The 21423-nt window shown below is 34.8% G+C and overlaps 1 protein-coding gene across 1 annotated transcript in view; it reads right to left on the minus strand.

Annotated features, from left to right (window-relative positions):
* Nucleotides 1-380: 380 nt before the first annotated feature.
* SCN7A (sodium voltage-gated channel alpha subunit 7) overlaps nt 381-21423 on the minus strand; it is a 95841-nt gene continuing 74798 nt past the window's right edge. The window contains exons 16-25 of the mRNA XM_044242259.1: nt 21042-21147; nt 19120-19274; nt 15693-15866; nt 13119-13226; nt 10282-10560; nt 9501-9554; nt 8556-8693; nt 6689-6793; nt 6125-6395; nt 381-3432 (exon numbers count right to left, since the gene is read on the minus strand). Coding sequence (XP_044098194.1) covers nt 2366-3432; nt 6125-6395; nt 6689-6793; nt 8556-8693; nt 9501-9554; nt 10282-10560; nt 13119-13226; nt 15693-15866; nt 19120-19274; nt 21042-21147 — 2457 coding nt within the window. The 3' untranslated portion in view covers nt 381-2365. The remainder of the gene's footprint in view (nt 3433-6124; nt 6396-6688; nt 6794-8555; nt 8694-9500; nt 9555-10281; nt 10561-13118; nt 13227-15692; nt 15867-19119; nt 19275-21041; nt 21148-21423) is intronic.

Consider the following 21423-nt stretch of genomic DNA (forward strand, 5'->3'; position numbering starts at 1 on the left):
AAGGTATAGAAAGAAATTTTTTAAAGAAGCACAACAATCAATTTAAATTCAGCATTATCCTCCATAAAGCAAATTCCAAGTAATACTGAGATATATATCTAAAAAACTAATGCCTTTGATAGGAGGATTACTTTGTAAATTTTGTCAGTGTGTAAAGGTCTCTGTTAAGCTTACTAACAATTATTTTACAAAATTTTTTGAATCCAAAGGAAGCACAGCTTTGAATTTTGAGCCTGAATGAGTAAGCTTTAATGTGATTAGGCTCATTTGAAAAAGTTCCTACCATACAAAATAGACAAGCTGACTTATTAAAAAACAAACAAACAAACAAACAAAAAACCAAAGTTTACTGTAGTTAACAGGTCGTATTTATTATTTTCTATAGTTTCTAAAAAGTAGAATATATTGTAAGACTTTGTTAAAAATAATTCATTACACAGTTTTTGGAAGGTTAGTGGCAAACATGGTTTACAAGTAAAAGATACAGTTTTCAAACTAAAATCAGTTAATGGTCTTGAATTTACAGAAGCAAGTTAAGGTTAAGTTTAAATATCTGAAGCAGTTTCTACATTAAAGCATTTCTAAGAAATAGAAAACTAAAAAATTTAGATCAAGCACCAGCTGTCACCATGTCACCAAGTTAACACTAGTTCCTCACTGGTCCCCATCACATGATGAAGAACGGGAGGAGAAAGGGAAGGAACACTTATAGAGAGAAACAGAACCCTGAAATTACATTTACTTAAGGGTTCCCCCAAAGGCATCTTGGTCAGGTTAATACATTTCTGAGGGGCAGAAATAGGCTATAGTAGTTAAGGCTCAAGATCATGCATTCATAATAAAATACAATTACTGACATTTAAGTGACATTGAATGTCATACAACATATTTGAAGTTTGCCATTTAAGTCAACAGTATACATATTTTCTTTCCAAATCCTTTAGGGTTTTGTAGGCACATTGAAATCAATCTTCATACAAAGGGAACAAGTATCAGAATCTCAAACTACATGGATACAAGTAGCTACATTTTTGTGATTATGTCAAAGACCAACTACTTGTGTCTACCTTTTAAATACAATTTCAATAGTGAAAATTAATATTTATGGTTTTTAAGTTTTTCAAACGCAAACCCTTTTATAGGAGGTGTGTGTGATGGATTAAAAACAACAAAAACAAACTTAGAAAGATAAATGAGGAAGTGAAAACTAATTTGTATATACTAATCTTACATAACACCACCACCAACAAACTTACACTTCCATCTCCTATTCAGGTTCCTCACAGTTTCAGTGGTCATTTTCTTTCTCTGAGTTATAGAGAACCACAAAGTACAGTGGAAACTATTTCAAAGTGGACACAGTTTCCCAAGTAAGCATGAAGACTCTGTGAAAATCCCTAGAGATAATGGCAACCCTTGACTCTTCTAAATCATATTATGACTTTCATTTACCAGATCATACTACTCAATGTTACATCACTGATAAATGGTAAATATGATAAGATAATACAGGAGTCTACTAACAGTTTCTATATATATCATTTTAGTAGATGTATACTTAGAAAAAGTATAAATGTGAAAAAAATGAGGAAAATGTAGGCAATAATTATAGTTATCTTTATGCTTCTTACTCTCCGAACTCATTCTGTTGAAGAGCTAGAGCTTAGGTAGAACTAGCCAAAGAGATGAAAAACCAGGAATCCAGAAACAATCAAAGAATATGAATTCCCAGTACCAAAAATAAAAGAAAATAAAAACGAAAACCAAGGCTCCGGTCAACCAAACATGGTTTGGATCAGCCTAAGAATATCTGTGGTTGATCTCAAAGGAACTTTCTAAGAATAGCCTTTTTCTCTTCCCCAGTTGGCATCTGTGTAGGCAAGTTTATGATTTAATGGCCTGTAACACTGTTATTTTTTAACACCATCCCACCTTAAGAAAGTACTTATTGTACTTGTTTATTTGTAACTAAGTCCTACTAACAGTGACTTAAAACCCATAAAGTAGACATAAAATATACAAGGAAGCTCCTTTTGCTACCAATCTCTACTATCACCTCCCAGTCCTCTAGAAGAAGCACATACCATAAAAGCCAGAGAGAGAAAACAAGCATTGGATTATCAAATGGCAATTGTAAGCCATTTTAACTCACTGAAGTGATTTTTAAGGGGTTGTCTTGGTTACACTGGATATACAAAGGTAAAAAGCAAACTTGACATGGAGTCTTATGAACATAAGCTTAACTTCCATGGATTGTAAACAGTTGATAAGTAAACTCTTGACTTCTCTGATCTTGGTTATTATTTCTGATTCAAACTTCTGACATTTTTAGAACATGAAGAAGATTAAAATGTGGTAAGTGGGATTAGATTTGGCTTTGAATTGTTGACTTTTCCTCAGCTTTGTCAAAATAGGCTTTTTCTGTGGTAGCTTGAACTTCCTTGTCATCATCTATCATATGAATATCTGATGTATTTTTGTCATTTTGCCTCAAGCGGTAACTTTTATAAGCACGTTGAATTATGGTTGCTGAGACTGCCTCTTGTTTTCGTTTCAAAGTAGTAGTAATTGGCTCATATGTGATCTTAAAAGGGTTGGCTAACACAAACCCTGATTCCATCTCTGAAATCATTTTCTCCATCCTCACATCTTTACCCATAACTCGCTTTGTTAAAGCAAGTAAGATGTCAAGGCAATGAATTCTGTCCCCAGCAGCCATGGGAAGATCCATGGCAACGAGCTGCCCCTTGTTTGGTTTTGCCATAAAAAGAGGAGGGTCAAGGGCAGCTGCAAAGTCTGAAAGCCTGCTAGAGTCTATATACTGGGTCCTATCAGGATCAAACCGCTTCCATACCTGGAAGAATTTCCTAAAATCATCTTCACTTAATGTCTTGGCTTTTTTTTTAGAAGCAATATTTAAAAATTCCATGACAACAACAATGTACATGTTTACTATGATCAGCCATGATATGAGGATGTAACTGACAAAATAAATAATTCCAACAAAGGGGTTGCCACAATCTCCCCTAACCTGAGTCCCAGGGTTAATTTTATCAGGATCACAGTCAGACCATTTACTGTTGAAAATTGCATTGAGCATCCCATCCCAGCCAGCAAATATTGTAACTTGGAAAAGACAGAGCATACTGCTGCCAAAAGTTTCAAAGTTGGACACATCATTAATTCCAGCTTCCTTTTTAACATAGGCAAAATTGTACATTCCAAAGATGGCATAGACAAACATGACCAGGAAGATGAGAAGACTGATGTTCAACAATGCTGGTAGAGACAGCATCAAAGGGAGTAGCAGATCATGGAATACCTTTGGTCCTTTCCCAGGACGCAGGATGTGGATAATCCGTGAGAGTCGTATCAGTTCCATAATGGAAGGAGACACAAGGTAGTATCCTACTGTTATAGGCAGAACTAGTTCTTGGTGTGGGAGAAGATAAAACAGGTAATAAAGTTATTTAGATATGATTATATTTAGAGAAATATAAATTGTTTTATTTCATTTATTATTTCAATTATTTATTTCAACTATCTATTATTTCAATTACTATTATATCATTTTTTTCTATATGTTAAGATCATTTTATTAATCCTTCCCAAATAACAGAACATATTGAAAGTGGGGATTACTCAAACACTAACTGTGGCAATTTTCAGGGTATCTACCAAAATCTGGAAGAGAACTATTTGCACATCATTTTAAGAGTACTATAGGTCAATTATTTCTGGAATCACAAATGGCATGATTCCATAATATAGAACATTAGTCGTGTTTTTTTCTGGTGGTAGTTGTTAAAGAGTTCAATCCAGGCTTTACTGGATATCTAATAAAGGTGTCATGCAAATATGCAAAGATGAACGACTTGACTTTTGTCCTTAAAGATCTTATAATCTAGAAAATAGAAGTAGATATTTAAAGTTATTGTCATGCAAGGTAGAAAGACTTAGGTGATCAATATAATTACAAAAATGTTTGGCATTCCGTGATTCACAGATTATAGTTTAATTTATTTATTTCATAAATAGTATTTGGGTCCTCAGCAGTTTTAAATGGAATTAAGTAAATGAGTCCTGGCCTAGAACTTTTTTGGTAGCAGTTGTGGTTGGATGAGGGAACTATGGAAGTAAGAGCTACCACTATAAAACAAGGTAAAGTTACAATTACCCTAAAAGTATAGACATATGTTCTCTGGAAGTACTGGAGACAATGAGGTTTTTTTAGAGTTGAAAGGTGGGGAGGAGAGAATCCCATGAAGCTTCTAATTGAGATGGTATGTTTGTTGAATCTGGAAGGACTATGTCTCATATTTCCCTTCAATTTGGTCATTGTCGATGACAACATTCTCTCTGACATTTTATCTTACCTATATCTTCATCTCCACTTTGTTAGAGTGAATCTTCTACCCTGACTCAAATTGTCACTTCTCACAATCTTCCAAATTCTTCCATTATGCCAGACCTATCCCCATTTAATTGTAGACAATTTTTTCTACATCCTCATCACTCCATTTTCTGTACTTCCTTTCTTGTCTAAAATCTGACTTTATCTTAAGGATACTATTTCCCTTGTAACATTGTCAACTGCAGACAGCTCTTTCTTCCCACACCGTATTTCTTGGGGTTGAAAAATGGAATTACCAAGCATCTTTCATTCTTTCCAATGTGATTTCTAGATACTTTAAGTCAATTTTATAAAGAAAAAAAATATTTCTCTCCTGACACATTGTGGATCATGCCACTGAACTATATACTATTGCCTACCATTTCTTGGCTCTATGATCTACTTATTCCTTCTCATTCACACTCATTGGAGACTTACTAGTACTTGGTTCACTGTTGCCCTTTCCACCCCAACATCCACCATCAACAACTCATTGAAAGGTCAGTTTCTTCTTCTTTGACTTTCTTAACTGCGATAATCTCCATTATTTTACTTTAGTCATAGGCAGTGACGGCCACATTCTGGACACAGGATTCTTCACCTTCTGAGATTTCAAAATCAAATAGCTTTTCCTTTGTGCTTTCCTCTTCTTCGAGATCTCTGATTCAGTAACTCTCACCTTATTCCCAAATGGCTTTTTAATTCCATATTCCTCTATTTTCTTCCTATCAGCCCCTTCCTGCTTTTATGTACATTGCTTTCAAGCTTCTTGTGCTTGTCTATCAATAGGCAGACTGCTTCTACCACCAAATGAATAGGTTGAATTTTCTGGAAGCACAAGTGGGCAGATAGTTTGTCCCCATTTTCCCTATTGATTATATAGAATATGTTTGACACCGTTAACATTTAAATATTATCTCTTGTGGAGTTTACATTCTAGTATGTGTCTTATAGGGAGGCAGAAAATAAACTTTTCCCTGCCTAAAACATTTTTATCTTAGATTCTTTACTTGGCTACCCCTGTATCCAATAAGTTTCAGTTTAAATTTTGCTTCCTCCATGCAATTTCCTCTGACCTTTACTTGCTGTTAGGTTCCCCTCACTCTTTTGTGCCACTGTAACACCCTGTGCTTTTTCCCTTATCACCTTAATAGCACAACATTATATATGTACTATTTAATCATCTCTATCCCTTACTAGGCTGTCAACTATGTGCATACAGGGATTATGCCTACCTTGTTTACTACTGGATTCTTTGCATACAGCATAATGTGTATTCACAAAGGGGATAATCAAATATATTTGTTAAATAAAAGACTGAGGTCCCCAGGGTAAGAGAAAACTGGCGACAAATTCATTAAAGCCTAACACTCTAGTGCTATGAAAGTTGTAAACAGTTTTAGAAATTAGAGAAAAAAGAATAGGGACCGTGAAAGGTTATATCATGCTAAGACATAAATCTCCTTCTAGAGCCATCCTAGAAAATTCTGTATGGGATACACTGAAAAGGTGACCTCTGAAGTAAAGAGTATGTACTAATTCAACAAGTATTTTGAATATCTTATAGCTGTCAAGTGTGTATACATGTATGAATGCAAAAATTCCTACTGGAATAAGAAGGATCCCTTCTCTGTTTGCCTGTTTGCCTTTGTCTGTATCTGAGGACACATTTAGTATAAGAACTTGCCTGAATTAGTATTATTATAAAAGAAAATTGACTAAAAATCTTACCTATAACAGAGAAAATGACCACCATAAAATCAAAAATGTTCCATCCAATGGTGAAATAGTTACAGTGGAAAGCAATGAGCTTCAGTACACATTCTCCAGTGTATAGTATAATAAGAACTAAGTTAATCCAGCAGAGAGCAATGTTCATATTTTGACTCTGTTCATCACTTTGTATCATAATAGTTATTGCTTGAAAACAGATAAGAGCCATAATGATGGCATTAAAAACTTCACTTGTTACCAAGTCAAAGACGAATCCTTGGAATTTATTCTGTGGATGAAAAAAAGAAAGGCATAGTGGCCTTATTAATAGCTTATATATACACACATATTGTCTGCAGAATTATAATTTCCCTTCTAGCATAAACAGGAAAGAAAGTGAGGGCCCAAGTTTTTACCAAACTATAATTTTAGTGTATGCAGTAAAAAAAAAAAAAAAAAAAAAAAAAAAAAGACCATCCAAACTTTGTTAAGGAACATATTTTTAAATTTTACCAAAGCATTTGTGAAGAATTTCAAAAACATGTTTTCATTTTTAAAAGAGAATATACAGAAGAAACTTACTCCTGGGCGCCGGATTGTTTTCTGAGACTCCTCACACAACAGCCTTCTCAGTGCACGGGACTGTTTCTTCTGTTTGACTGTTACAAAGATATTTGAGCCTCCCTGGTAAAGAAATGAAGAAAAAGATATTAAAATCACACTGAATCTAAATTTTACCTTATCATTAATAGGCATTTTGGAAAGGTTGGTAATTACTGATTTGATCATTTACAAAGGGCATAAGGCAATGATTTAAATCACATTTAACTACGTCTGACTTTTTGCACACAAATCCACACTAAACACATGTAGAATATTGGGTAATGACACATATCAATTACGTTCTGGTGCACTTTCTTGTAGGCAGTCAACTCTTTTTCAACTTTTCATTCTCCTGAGGCCTACCTCATGTTAAACAGAGACGAAGGAGAAACAGTGGGGGAAAAATGGAAAGGTTTGCTAAGAAAAATTGAATTCCAAAGCTAAAGATAAAATTGGTTTGTACCTTCTAATAAGCAAGAAAAAACCAGAATTGGTCACTTATGTGTTTTTATAAGTCCATATATTACTTAATATTCCAAATAATGCTTATCAGATGATATTTTATACTATTATGCCAACAGCGCCTTGTGTTTACATCTTCATAGCGCCTTCTAGAGCTTATTTATTTTTGCGTTCCTAGTGCTAATTTTAGTATCTTATACAGAATGTATAAAATGAATAAGAGGTAAATAGTTAATGTGTTCATCTAAAAATTAGGAATTATTACTGCCCTAAGTCAGGACTCAGTCACTTAAATTAGATGAGAGTCATGAATTTAAAGTCCAGAAGCAAATCCTAGGATGTTATCCCATTGGGCTGAAGTCCCAAGAAGCTGAAGAATCTATCAGATGCGTAGTTGAACACTGTTCTCCTAATCCCATTTGATTAGCAGAGACTGGGTGGTTTGTTTACCAGAGTCTGCACGTGGCTGAACTTTGATGACATGGACAAAATAGAATTTCAAAACTAGACTATTCTTTTCTTCAACTTTTTAGAAGGTTTCCCTACACCTCCAGAGAGTAGATGTCTGTGGTTAAAATAAGCAGAATTAAAGGACTTTTGAGGCATTTGCATTTGTAGAAGCCCTGAAGGAAATCTTGTTAGAGATGGTGTCAGTTGGATGTTTGCTTCTGTCTCTGAATTGTTTCCTACTCTTTTCAAGCACTCCTATTTGGGTCATATATTTAGGATTCTCTCTATGTCTAGCTGGAAAACCTACTGTACTGACAAAGATGTCTATGTTGGTTATGACTCTGAAGTTGTGAACATATCAGAGAGTAAAAATGTGTAGCTTATTTTTCTTGAAATTCTTTACATTTTTGTGCAGACATACCACAATATTACTTGTTTGTCAGCATGTCATTTTTTACAAACATATATATAGAAACACTTGTAACTTTAAGCCTTTAAACTTGCCCATTTACATTTGAATATAGAAAACAATGTAGGGACGCCTGGGTGGCTCAGTTGGTTAAGCAGCTGCCTTCAGTTCAGGTCATGATCCCAGCGTCCTGGGATCGAGTCCCACATCGGCTCCTTGCTTGGCAGGGAGCCTGCTTCTCCCTCTGCCTCTGCCTGCCATTCTGTCTGCCTGTGCTCGCTCTCTCCCCCTTTCTCTCTCTGACAAATGAATAAAATCTTAAAAAAAAAAAAAAGAAAACAATGTAAAGATGAACACTTTAACAAAATTTGTCAATATGCAAAAATATCAACTTACTTTTTTTAGCTAAGTACCAAACAAAAATGATATCTAGCTGAATCCCAAACTAATTATTTGAAGGAGGACATTTTTATAAATGTGCTTGATTTTCTCAAGCACTAGTGAACAAAAAATATTTGTACTTATCTTTATTTTATGCACGTTGAAATTAGCAATAATAACACCAATCAGCATACTCAAAGGAAGAAATAATCCAATAATAATGAAGTTGATAAAGTAACAATACATGTAGATGTTCTCTTCAAAATTAGGTTGCCTATTTACCTAAAAGTTAAGTTAAAAAATAAGCAAAATAAGGTAGGGCATAGCAGATTTCTTAGGGCATAACAGATTTAGGGCATACAGAAAATATTCTTTATGATATTATAATGATAGTTATATGTCATTACACATTTGTCCAAACCCATATAATGTATAACAACAAGTGAACCTTAAGGTAAACTATGGACTTTGGGTGATTATGACGTGTCAATGTAGGTCCATCCTTGGTGAAAATGTGCCCCATTCTGGTGAGTGGCGTTGATAATAGGCAATGCATGTGTGGGGACAGTGGGTATATGGGAAATCTCTATACCTCCCTCCCAATTTTGTTGTAAACCTAAAACAGCTCTAAAAAGCAAAATCTTTAAAAAGAAGAATAAATTAAAAAGTGGAAAACATAAGCAGAATATTGGTATACCAAGTTTTTAAAACATATAATTTATAAAGCAGTTTACAACAAGAAAAACCAACAATTCTACATGAGGTAATGTTTCCACTTTGTTCTTTGGTGAAGTGGCATTATCGCTTTGTTTACTTGGATTTTAAAGTTTGCTGCATTGGTTTAATAATTGTAATGAAGTCAGATAATCCTTCAAATGGGCCTACTGGGCTTCAACCACTGTGCATAGTACTGGGAGGATTTCATTTTCAGTGACAGAGTCAATCTCAAATGTATTTAATTTCTTTCTAGCATAAGCATTTGATTTCATCATGTTATTTATTCTGTTATTGTTGTTACCCTTTTCTTGAATTGAGAAAATAACTTTGCCTTGAACCTTCACAATGGCTCTAAGATGATATTGTACTTACACCAATAGAATCAACTGCTGAATTCATAATAGTGATCCATCCATTAAACGTTGCCTGTAAAAATGGCATGTATTTAATTCTTATGGCAAATAAAATGTAAAACTCAATTTGTTATTAATATAGTAAAACTTGATTAGTAAGGCTGACCACATTTTAATATACCATGTAACTGAGACCTTTATAATTTTCATTATTGCATTTTATATTGTCTATTAACACGAATTTAAAACCACTTAGCTTCATTGTAGTAGCTTAATTGTAGTTGATAACAAAATACTGTAAGATAGTAGAAATAGAAAGAGGTATATAGATAAATTGTAAATAAATACATGCTGCCCAAGTGTCATTTTTACTATACTGCTACACATGTGCTTTTCTACGGGGGAGGTAAGACAAGAATGAACTATTTATCTCCTCATTTCTGTTAGATGTTGGGTGACTGAGGAGCCATAGCACTAAGTAGAAATAAAACAACAGTACCCTGAGCTGGACCAAAAATTGTGAACCTATTACCTTAACAATGACAACAGAAGTAGAAATAGGTTTCCAGTACCTGCCATCTTCCCTGTCAATCCTACCTTCCTCTGTACTTCCTTCTCCCAGCAGAGCAGTGTCTGTGTTTCCAAACAAGGCTGGTATAGCATTTCCCATATCTACTAATAATTGCTAAAATATGTTATAACCAATTCTAGTACTCAACCACATTTTGTTCTTTATTTCCACCTATAATATGAATGAGCAAATAAAAACATCTATTTTAAAAAATCAGAAGTGAACTTACCACTTGAAGCAGTGAAAGGAAACCGTTTCCAACATTATCAAAGTTCAGTTTTGCATTCTCCCATGGCATGGATTCATTAAACACAAGGCTTTCGCACTGACTCTTATTCATGACTTCAGATATAGGAAACCTTTCTCCACTTGTTGGGTCAATGCATTCATAGAACTTGCCAGCAAATAAGTGTACTCCCATGATGCTAAAAGCCAGCCAGATCAAAAGGCAGACCAGAAACACATTCAAAGCCGGTAAAGTTGTTGCTATCAAAGCTCTCACAACCACCTGGTGTAAAATAAAAAAAAAAAACAGGTAAAATTTAGGTAAGAAATGTGAAATCACTTTAATTGGAAATACTAAATGTAATGTCATATAGAAATAACCCAAAAAAGGCCATCGTTAAAAATTCAATAGGCCACATGCCAGTATTTGAATAACCTAAATAATAAATTTTAATTAAAAAATAGACATTAAAAATTCAGATGGTCTCAAAATTTTCATACTAAAGGAATCACTAAAAGGCAATGGAATTGATTAGCAAAATAATTATTTCACTGATTCAACACATTTATCACTTTCTTGTATAGACAACCAAACCTGTGTGACTAACTGTGTATCTATTAGCTAGAAAGTGCATGAAACGAGAAAGAAACAGGCCTACATCTAAGTCTTGGTGATTCTAACTTTTGGAAGGATTAGCCTACAAAGCAGACACTGAAGTGTTGGAAGAAGTAAGAGGAAGACCAAGAGATCACTTATCAGTGAAGTCAAGGCAAGAGGCTACGTCAAGAAACACTGAATTTGGGTAAATTGGAAGGGGAGGTGAACCATGAGAGACTATGGACTCTGAAAAACAGTCTGAGGGGTTTGAAGTGGCGGGGGGGTGGGAGGTTGGGGTACTAGGTGGTGGGTATTATAGAGGGCACGGCTTGCATGGAGCACTGGGTGTGGTGAAAAAATAATGAATACTGTTTTTCTGAAAATAAATAAATTGGGAAAAAAAAAAAAAGAAACACTGAATGGGCACCTGAAGCCTGCAAAATCAAAAACCACCTCACAGCACCACTCTATGTCCCTGGTGAGCCACTCCAGAGTGGGAAATATGGGAAACAAATGTACCCCCTCAACTCGAGTAACAGTAATAGTCTAGAATCACCGTTTCCATTTCTTCAACTCCCTTCTCTCTTGAATACTACAATCAGAATTTTATTCTTATCACTCCACTGTAGTGGTTATGGCAAATGTAAGCCAGTTCCTATAGCCAACAGAAATTTCCACTCTTTGCTATTTCTTCATCTTTTCCTTAGCATTACACTTTTGACTCCTTTTCTCCCTATCTCATTTCTTTCTCTTTTTTTCATGAGGCACCAACAATTCTCTGTGCTACAACTCTATCCTTCCTTCCCCCAGCCATTACTAAATCCATATCCTTTTTGCTGTGTTTTCTTGCTGATATTCCTTAGTCTTCTGGCTTTGAATAAATATTTTAATTTTTAACTGTGCTTTCAGTAACACTTCATTTTATTTCTAAAACTAAGCCACAGATACTTTGTTGGCATTTTAGATATTTTGAGAGGCCCACTGATACCTGTAATGAAAAAAATGCTATGCTTATCAGAAAATACACTTATGTATGAATAAAAGCAGTAGATACAGTTGACACAAATATTTCAGTAATGAGAGGACCCAAGACTGGAGCTTATTAAATATAGCAAACATTAATTTTATAATCATGTGACTTCAATGATATATTGAATGATATATTTTCAGAAATCTTTCAGAATCTTTCAGAACCTCCAGAGGTTAAGATGAAGCTTAAGATCTGAATCTGTAACAGAACAGAATGGAGAGCCCAGAAATAAACCCAGGCTTATATGGTCAATTAATCTATGACAAAAGAGGCAAAAATATACAATGTGAAAAGACAGTCTCCTCAATAATGGTGCTAGGAAAAAGGAGCAGTCACATGCAGAAGAATGAAACTGGACGCTTTCTTATACCATTAAACATAGATAATTTTCTTATTGGATCCTATCTATATTGACAATGTGGCATTCTGTAATATTAAGCAAATAGGCATATTAATGATAAGTAATCTTTATAAATGAAAAATGCACTGATGTATGATTATGAAATGAAAGGTGAAATTAGATTTTTGCTGCTATTTCCACACACAGTTGATCACTATATATTACATAATTACACTATGTGTGGTGGTCATCAACTCTGTTTTCTTCATTAGGTCAAGCCATAGCAGGTGGATTTCTATCATAGACCCAAAAGATTGAATATTAGTTGTTTTTTGTGGCTCAACCTATGAGTTTTACTCACAGTGCTCAGAAGAGATTTTAACATGTTGGTGAGGGAGAGAACGCAAGAGTTCATAGTTTGTTATGTGTGACTTAAAAAAAACCAAATTATTTTAAAATCACTTTTATTCAGAATAATTACTTAGTGTGTACAATATTCCTATAACTTTAAACAGGTAGGTGATCAAAGTTTCATTTTCTGTCAGTTATATTTTCAATATTGAGATAATTTTATTAATACTCATAGACATCTGTGTAGGTTAGAATGGTATTACTTTTTGAAACTTAATATTCTCTCCCAACTATTAGGGGTTTTTTTCTTATTTTTATGATTTTTCGTATCTTATGAGCAATAAAGACCTAAAATTTTAATAAATTTCTACTATGCCTTCAATATATAAAAATAGTAGAATGTAAGGTTTTTGCATTAATATTGTTAAGGATGCAAATGAGAAGACTATGAAGATTTAATTTATAGAAGTTCAGTAATTGTAAATAAAAATCTACACATTAGCTTAGAAACTTTTTTCTTACCTTCATTCTTTCAAACTGAGATAGAACTCTGAGTGCCCGAAGGAATTTAATGGAAGTAAGTGGTTTGAATTCCTCCCGAGATTTGCCTATTAAGCTCAGACAAAACACCTATATATATTTAAGGAAAAACAGAGTGAATAGGGGCTTAATTTTTACTCAATCGAAACAATCTGCAAAATAAGCTTTGCATTTATTATAAAAAAGATAAACAGTTCAAACCTTACCAAGAAGTATGCAAAAGATTTAAAGTATATTTCCATATATCTTAACAATGACTTATAGAAATGTATAAGAAAATAACTTTGTGGTAAAATTATTTTAAAAAAACATAAACGCCTGGGTGGCTCAGTTGGTTGAGCAGCTGCCTTCGGCTCAGGTCATGATCCCAGCGTCCTGGGATCGAGTCCCACATCGGGCTCCTTGCTCAGCAGGGAGCCTGCTTCTCCCTCTGCCTCTGCCTGCCATTCTGTCTGCCTGTGCTCGCTCTCTCTCCCTCTCTCTCTCTGATAAATAAATAAAATCTTTAAAAAAAGAAAAAAAACATAAAACAAATATTTTCTGGTAGTAGGAATATGTATTATTGAGATAAATAAAAATTTGTGTATTTGACATACATTATGATTAAGGGTGAATATTTATATAAATTTTGAGTTTGAAATTAGATTAAGAATCAGTTTCATGAATTTTTATCATCTAGTAATAGTATACTAGGCATTCATAAAAGCAAAATTTGGAATGTATTTACATATTAATTTATACATAATTATTTAAGATAATAGAATAGGATTTCAGAGAAGAGGCATCAAGGAAGATATGAATATTTTTAGGTCCAAATACAAATTACAAATATGCATAGAAAAGATACTAAGGTGATATTTTAAAGTAAGCATATGCATAAAAATCATCTGGGGTTGGGGCACCTGGGTGGCTTAGTGGGTAAATGTTTGACTCTTGGTTCAGCTGATGTTATTATCTCAGGGACATGAGGTTGAGCACCATGTCTTGGCCTCCATTCTTGGTGTACAGTCTGCTTGGGATTCTCTCTTTCTCTCTCCCTCTGCTCCTCCCTTTGCTCTCTCTCTCTTTCTCTCTCTCAAATAAGTAAGTAAGTAAATAAATAAATCTTTAAAAAATCAATCAGGATTAATAAATATTAATAGAGATCAAGCAAGATGGTAGAGTTATGATTGACTTTTATAGTATCTTCATATTTTCTGTATTTTCAAGACAGCATAAAGGAAAAATTTGTTCTTTCTTATGCTATACTAAGAGATGGTCTGAAAGTGAGCTTTGAAGTAAGCATATGATTTATGTAAGTGTGGAGGGATGTGGAACAATGACTAGAAAAGAGGAAAATGGGTTGAAAGTATATCGTGATTTTGTTGGAGCAGAAGGTTAATTTGGAATAATTTATTTAGAAGCCAGAGACCAGATATTGTAAGTCATCTTCTTTATACAGTGAGAAGCTTCAATCACTGCTTATAGGACAGGAACCATCTGTTCAGTCAACAAAAATTACTGAGTACCTATTATGTTACATGAATTGTTCTAGGCATTGAGGATAAGAAGAGAACCATATTGGGAAAACAAATTTTCCCTAAAGGAGCTAACCTTTCAGTGGGGAAAGACAAACAATCATAATGAATAAACAATGACTATCAATTAATATATAACATTAACAGGTGCTGTGGAGATGAAGAAAGAGGGAAAAGACAAGGGAACATTGTAGTGGAAGCAGTTTTAAATACTGTAGTGCAGAAAGACCTAACTTCAGCATTTTTATTTGAGTAAGTGGAAGTGAGGTAAGCCAGCCAAATTTCCAGGTGGAAGGAAAAAATAAGTGAAAAGGTACTAAGATGGCAGTCATTCTGGCATACCTAAAGGCCTTTAGGAACATCAGTGCTGATGCAGCAGTCTGTTGACTGGGATGGGGAAATGGAGAGTAGGAGGAGATAAGACTGGACCATGTAGAGACTTGTAGGCTTTGATTGCACAGAGTGTAGCTTTTTACTGGGAGTGAAATGAGGTGCTTATTGGAGGGTTTCAAGAAGAAAAGAGACTTGAGCTGGCTTTGATTTTACAACAGTAGAATGCATGTAGTTGCTGTGTGGAAAATGGAATGAAGGTGTGCAGTGGCGGAAGCCAGGATCTTGGGTTGAAAAGTGTTGCACTGATCCAAATGTGAACTTTTGGTAGCTTGGATCAGTGTGGTGATGGTGAAGGTTGTGGTAAGTCATCTAATTTTGAATATATGACTTAAAAATTGAACCAATAAAATTTAAATATTTTAGGATACTGATGTGCACTGATGTACAATAGGCCTATTATGTTAGTAGTGGGTTAATAGGTGATTGTTAGAATAATCCAGGAATAACATGTCGAACTTTTAAAATACTAGGAGAGAAGAAAAGGACAAATGTTAAGCACTACAAATGAAGATATAGGGGATTTTGGTAACTTAAATTATACAGAGAGAGAGAAAAAAAGGAAGATACAAGCAAATGCAAGAGTTAAGTGAGGATTAAAGATGGAAATCAAATAATGAACATTTAAATTTTTCTTCAAAATACGTACCAGAACAACCATGAAGTCTAGCTTGTACCAGCCATTAGTGAAATAGGCTTTAAAGCCATATGCCATCCACTTTAGAAGCATTTCCAGAATGAAGATGTAAGTGAAGATCATGTCAGCATATTCTAATAAGATTTTAATAGTCTTTCTCTGGTCAATATAGATATCTTCAAAAGCCTGTGGATAAAAAAAATTTAAGGATTAGTATACATGTAATTTCTTAAAAAATCTTTGGCATAGGGAGGAATGAAATGCCTTCCCTATTAAGCAGATGGTGAGTCAAGTCATAGGTTGTTGTTTTAAGGGCTGGTTCACTTTGTTTGGATTTATTCACATAATCTGTATCATTTTCTGATCCCATGCCCATAGCAGACGTCATTAATTGGTACCAGAACTTCTTCTTATACAGACTGAACTTGGCACCATAGTGATCCAAAAAACTTCTCTCCAGTCAGTTAATCACACTTAATATAAGAGGTGGAACCTTTATTCACATCTGACTGGTTCTTATCTCTAATTCCATGTTGTCAACTCACAGGTGCATGCTAGTTGCTAATGGAGAAGTAGAGATTTTTTTTTTAATTTGTCTTCAGATATCCACACTGCTATTACAAGCAAAGTCAGAAAACTTGCACTGCCACAGAAATAATCAGATAAACCAGTGGAAGCACATGAATAGGAAATAAAACGGTAATCATTTCTCCCAAGCTTCTTAGATTTAATAGGTCAACATTAATTTTACTGTGGAGGAATTAAAAGTCTGACAATGTCATTTAAAGCAATTTCATGTTTTTCTTTTAGCACTGAAAAAGGCAAAAAAGTACCAATAATGCCAGGCAGACTTATATCAAAGTGCATTCAAGGTCAAAAAGTAAATAAGGATAAGAATAATCATATACAAATAATGGTGTGATTCTTATAAGTCTAACATTAAATAAAAGTAAATAGGTCAGGGATGCCTGGGTGGCTCGGTTGGTTAAGCAGCTGCCTTTGGCTCGGGTCATGATCCCAGGGTCCTGGGATCGAGTCCCATATCGGGCTCCTTGCTTGGAAGGGAGCCTGCTTCTCCCTCTGCCTCTGCCTGCCTCTCTGTCTGCCTGTGCTCACTCACTCTCTCTCCGTCTCTGACAAATAAATAAATAAAATCTTTAAAAAAAAAAGTAAATAGATCATGACAGTGGAGTTACAGACTTTCCAGTTGAACCAATTATGGAGTGAAAGTGTCTGTACAAGCAAATCATAAATATCTAAAATGATTATAAAGGATTTTATTATATGTATTTATTTATTAAATAGTATATAATGCAAAATAATATAAAATATTAAAAAGTTTCCATTAAGAAAACATTAAAAACGGGCAAAACTAAACTATTGGCAGTTGAAGTCCACATACCAGTTACCCGTGTGGAGTGTGAAAGTAATTGTTAGGGGTCAGAGTATGTGGTTCTAGAGTCCTGGTAATGTCTATTCCCCAAGCTAAGCGGCAGTTACACAGGTGCATTCATTTTGTGAAAATTCTTTAGCCTATACACTTAGAATTTCAACACGGTTCTCAGTATCTGTGCTAAATGTCAATATAAAGTTTACTTAAGAAATGTATTCAGTGTAAAGTCTAGTTCCCAGCTGTGACTCTATCTTCTCTGCTCTGTGATTTCACAATTAACTATTGCTGTGTATCCTTCTCTGATCCTCTTTAATCAAATACAAGCAAATAATATACATTCTATTTTTCTTTATGTAAAACCTAGCATGCCTCATTCAGTATTAACTAAATAAAACAATTTCAAAATAAATGAATGACAGTGGGAAACATGAATGTTAATAAACTAACAGATACATTTTATTCTAAATCTTCCTTTTTTCACTTATTACTGTACCTTGCAATATCAGCATGCTTTTGTATTTTTTTTAAAAAATCTATTTATTTATTTTAGAAAGAGTAAGAGATCAGGGGATGGGGCAGAGGGAGAAAATCCTGAAGCAGGCTCCCTGTTGAGCAGGGATCCTGACCTCAGGCTGGATCTCAGGGCCCTGAGATCATGACCTGAGCTAAAACTGATTTGGTGGCTTAACCGACTGAGTCACCCAGGCACCCCAGTTTTTATATTTTTAAAATAGCTGCACGGTATCCCACAGGGAGACTGTACTACAGCACATTTAAACAGTCACTTATTATGGACTGTTTTTGCTTTTCAATATTTTTCTATTACAAAGAATTCTTCAGTGAATAGCCTTGTAAATGCCTTTAATACATGCTCAGATATTTATAGGATAATTTCCAAGAATTAAGGTTGTTGGCTCAATAGGTGAATACATTTTTGGTTCAAAGGTCGTTGAAAGTATAAATAGCAATTCTCTTTCCTGATTGAATTGGTACTGAAGTACTAGAACAGTACAACTGTATGTATGTGCATATTACTAAAGTTTATCTCAAAAATAAAACTTTATGGTTTGTCTCCCTCCCAATCTCATCTTGTTTCATTTATTCTTCTCCTACCCCCTTAACCCCCCATGTTGCATCACCACTTCCTCGTATCAGGGAGATCATATGATAGTTGTCTTTCTCCGCTTGACTTATTTCGCTAAGCATGATACCCTCTAGTTCCATCCACGTCATTGCAAATGGCAAGATTTCATTTCTTTTGGTGGCTGCATAGTATTCCATTGTGTATATACACCATATCTTCTTTATCCATTCATCTGTTACTCTTAATCTTACAAAACAAACTGAGGGTTGCTGGGGAGAGGGGGGTTGAGAGAAGAGGGGGTGGGGTTATGGACATTGGGGAGGGTATGTGCTATGGTGAGTGCTGTGAAGAGTGTAAACCTGGCGATTCACATACCTGTACCTGGGAGGTTAAAAATATATTACATGTTTATAAAAAATAAAAAATTAAAAACAAAAACTAAAAAACTTTATTAAAATAAGTATTAGGGGGGCGCCTGGGTGGCTCAGTGGGTTAAGCCACTGCCTTCGGCTCAGGTCATGATCTCAGGGTCCTGGGATCGAGTCCCACATCGGGCTCTCTGCTCAGCAGGGAGCCTGCTTCCCTCTTTCTCTCTCTCTGCCTGCCTCTCCATCTACTTGTGATCTCTCTCTGTCAAATAAATAAAGAAAATCTTTTAAAAAAATAAGTATTAGGTATCTAACATTCATTTTTGCCACTGTCATTCACATATTTCAAAATTGTTTTATTTATTTAATATTATTTATTATTTAATATTATTTACTATTAAATATTAATATTTAATATTGAAAGAGGCATATACAGATTTTAAGGAACTGCAATATGTCTTCCAAAAGTAAAATCACAGAATATGAACGTTGTTGTATAATAAGTGTTCTGTGGAAAAGTAATCTGGCATGGTGACTTCAAGTAGCAGACTTCAAATACATTTTTTCCCATAAAAGTCTCCCACACTTACTTACCAGAGCACCTGTGCTGAGCAGTGTGACAAGGCCAATGAAACACTTAAAACAACTGTTTTCCACTATCTTGCAGCAGGTTTTCCTTATGTTCTGCCAAATTCTTCCTCTCTTGGATGCTCTACTAAGTTGGCCAGGTGAAGATCTTCTTCTATAACCTGTCAAAAATGAAAGTGCTAAGAGGAAAAATCTTGAAAAGTCATGAAAAAGCTCACCATCTGCTTTAGCAATTAGGTATTTACAGAATATAATACAGGTGCTCTCTGACTTAGAAACATTTGATTTTTACCCCTGTTTCTGTGACCACTGAAGTCACTGAGGAAAGAAAAGAAAAACTTGTGAGTAGTCTGTGAACAGTAGGAGGAAGGAAATTGTGAAAGGCAGAGGTGACTTAGAACATTCCCAAGTCTTGTGGGACAAAGTCTGAGAACAGAATTTGTCCCCCATCCTACAAAACAAAGCAAAACAAAACACAACCGAACCATCCCCCAACACACACAACATCTACATATCACATTTTGGTATGATGCCTGAAAGTTCACTCTCTGAAGATTTACATGGCATAATAAACACTCTCATTTAAGTACACAGATATTTATGAAATGTTAATAAGTATAACATTATTTAAAGTCAGTTAAATTGATGTCAGGTCTTAGGTGGCATGAGAATAGAGATTCTGATTGAGATTATCTGAGGACCTCCCCTGAATTACAGAGTACTTAGTGGGTAGAGTACATGTGCGTGGGTTGGACTCTGCCTTCTGGTTAAGAGCGTTAGCTAAAAGAAAATCTGAAACTTGAGAAGACAGTGCTTAACAGGTGAGAAAACGAAGAAAGAGAGGTGAGTGAAGTTTAAAGTCAATGCATTTCATTTTAGAATTTTACCTACTGTCAATTTATACATCTTTGGGGGAAAAAACTATCAGAAATGTTTACTCCTCTGTCTTGAATGATACAAGTCCTAAAAGTTGAGCTACTGAGAGCAAGTTCTTGGTTTGAATACAGAAATTTGAGCACTTAGCAGTTACCATTCTGATGATTTCCAACGTCCAGAACCTGTAATTATCTGTTAATCTTGGTAGGAAACTAATTGGAATTATATGTATGTTACATATCTCATGAGTTAATCAATTGACTGAAGTCTTATACATTTCTTCACATTCATGTGGGATATAAAAATGGATCACCATTGGGGCGCCTGGGTGGCTCAATGGGTTAAGCCTCTGCCTTCAGCTCCGGCCATGATCTCGGGGTCCTGGGATCGAGCCCTGCATTGGGCTTTCTGCTCAGCAGGGAGCCTGCTTCCCCCTCTCCCTCTGCCTCTCTGCCTACTAGTGATCTCTGTCTGTCAAATAAATAAATAAAATCTTTAAAAAAAATAAATCACCACTACATGATTTGTTTTCCTATGAAAGATACAAGATGTTTTCATATAGGTATTTTGAATATTGACAGTATTCCTTGAAGCATAAGTATACACACACATGCACCCATGAATGCACACACATACATGTGTACTTATTTAATCTTTTTACCATCCTGTAAGTTTTATTATTATCCTCAGTTTACATATTAGGAAATGAGCCTGAGAGAGGGCAAGTAAAAGCTTGTCGGTGGTGGGCTGGGATTTGAATTCAGGCTATCTGGTTCCAGAAAGCTCTTAATTACTCTATTAAACTTCCTAGGAACTAGGTTCTCTCCCTCTTTTCCAAATGTTCACTTTTCTATTGAAATTCCCTATAAATTTTATCAGGATTCATACAGGCATGTGTGCGTGTGATGCACACATGTTTGTGAGTGTATTTGTGTGTTCCTTAACCAAATTAATAAACTCTAAAATTAAAATATATCCCATAGTATTAGTTAGGCTAAGAAAAATTTAGTGTAATTTCAATATAACAATCAAAGAACTTATTTTTTTCTTACCGTTTTTCAGATGCTTTGGCTTCTCGCGTTCATAAACCATTTCTTCTTCTTCAGAGATGGCAATGTCAACTGTACTGCATTCCGATGAGCTAGATTGCTTTACCTTCTGAAAAGTAAAGTCCCACCAAGAAAGCTGTGATTAAAGCTTCTCACTGGAGTTCAAGTTTATTTCATCTTCATAAATAAGAAAAATTGTGTATAGAAAGATTTTACCAGCTTTAAAGACTTTTTAGGCTAATTTCAGGACAGACATTAAAATGCATGCATATCTCTGTGAGCTGAAGTTCTAAAAAATTAATTAAGAATTCATTTAAGCTAAAATAATTAACACTCAGTTCACAACACTGTTCTCCTTAAAGATGTCTAGGATTCTGTATCTCCA

Source organism: Neovison vison, chromosome 3 (assembly GCF_020171115.1).
Source record: "Neovison vison isolate M4711 chromosome 3, ASM_NN_V1, whole genome shotgun sequence".
In the NCBI taxonomy this organism is placed as follows: Eukaryota; Metazoa; Chordata; class Mammalia; order Carnivora; family Mustelidae; genus Neogale; species Neogale vison.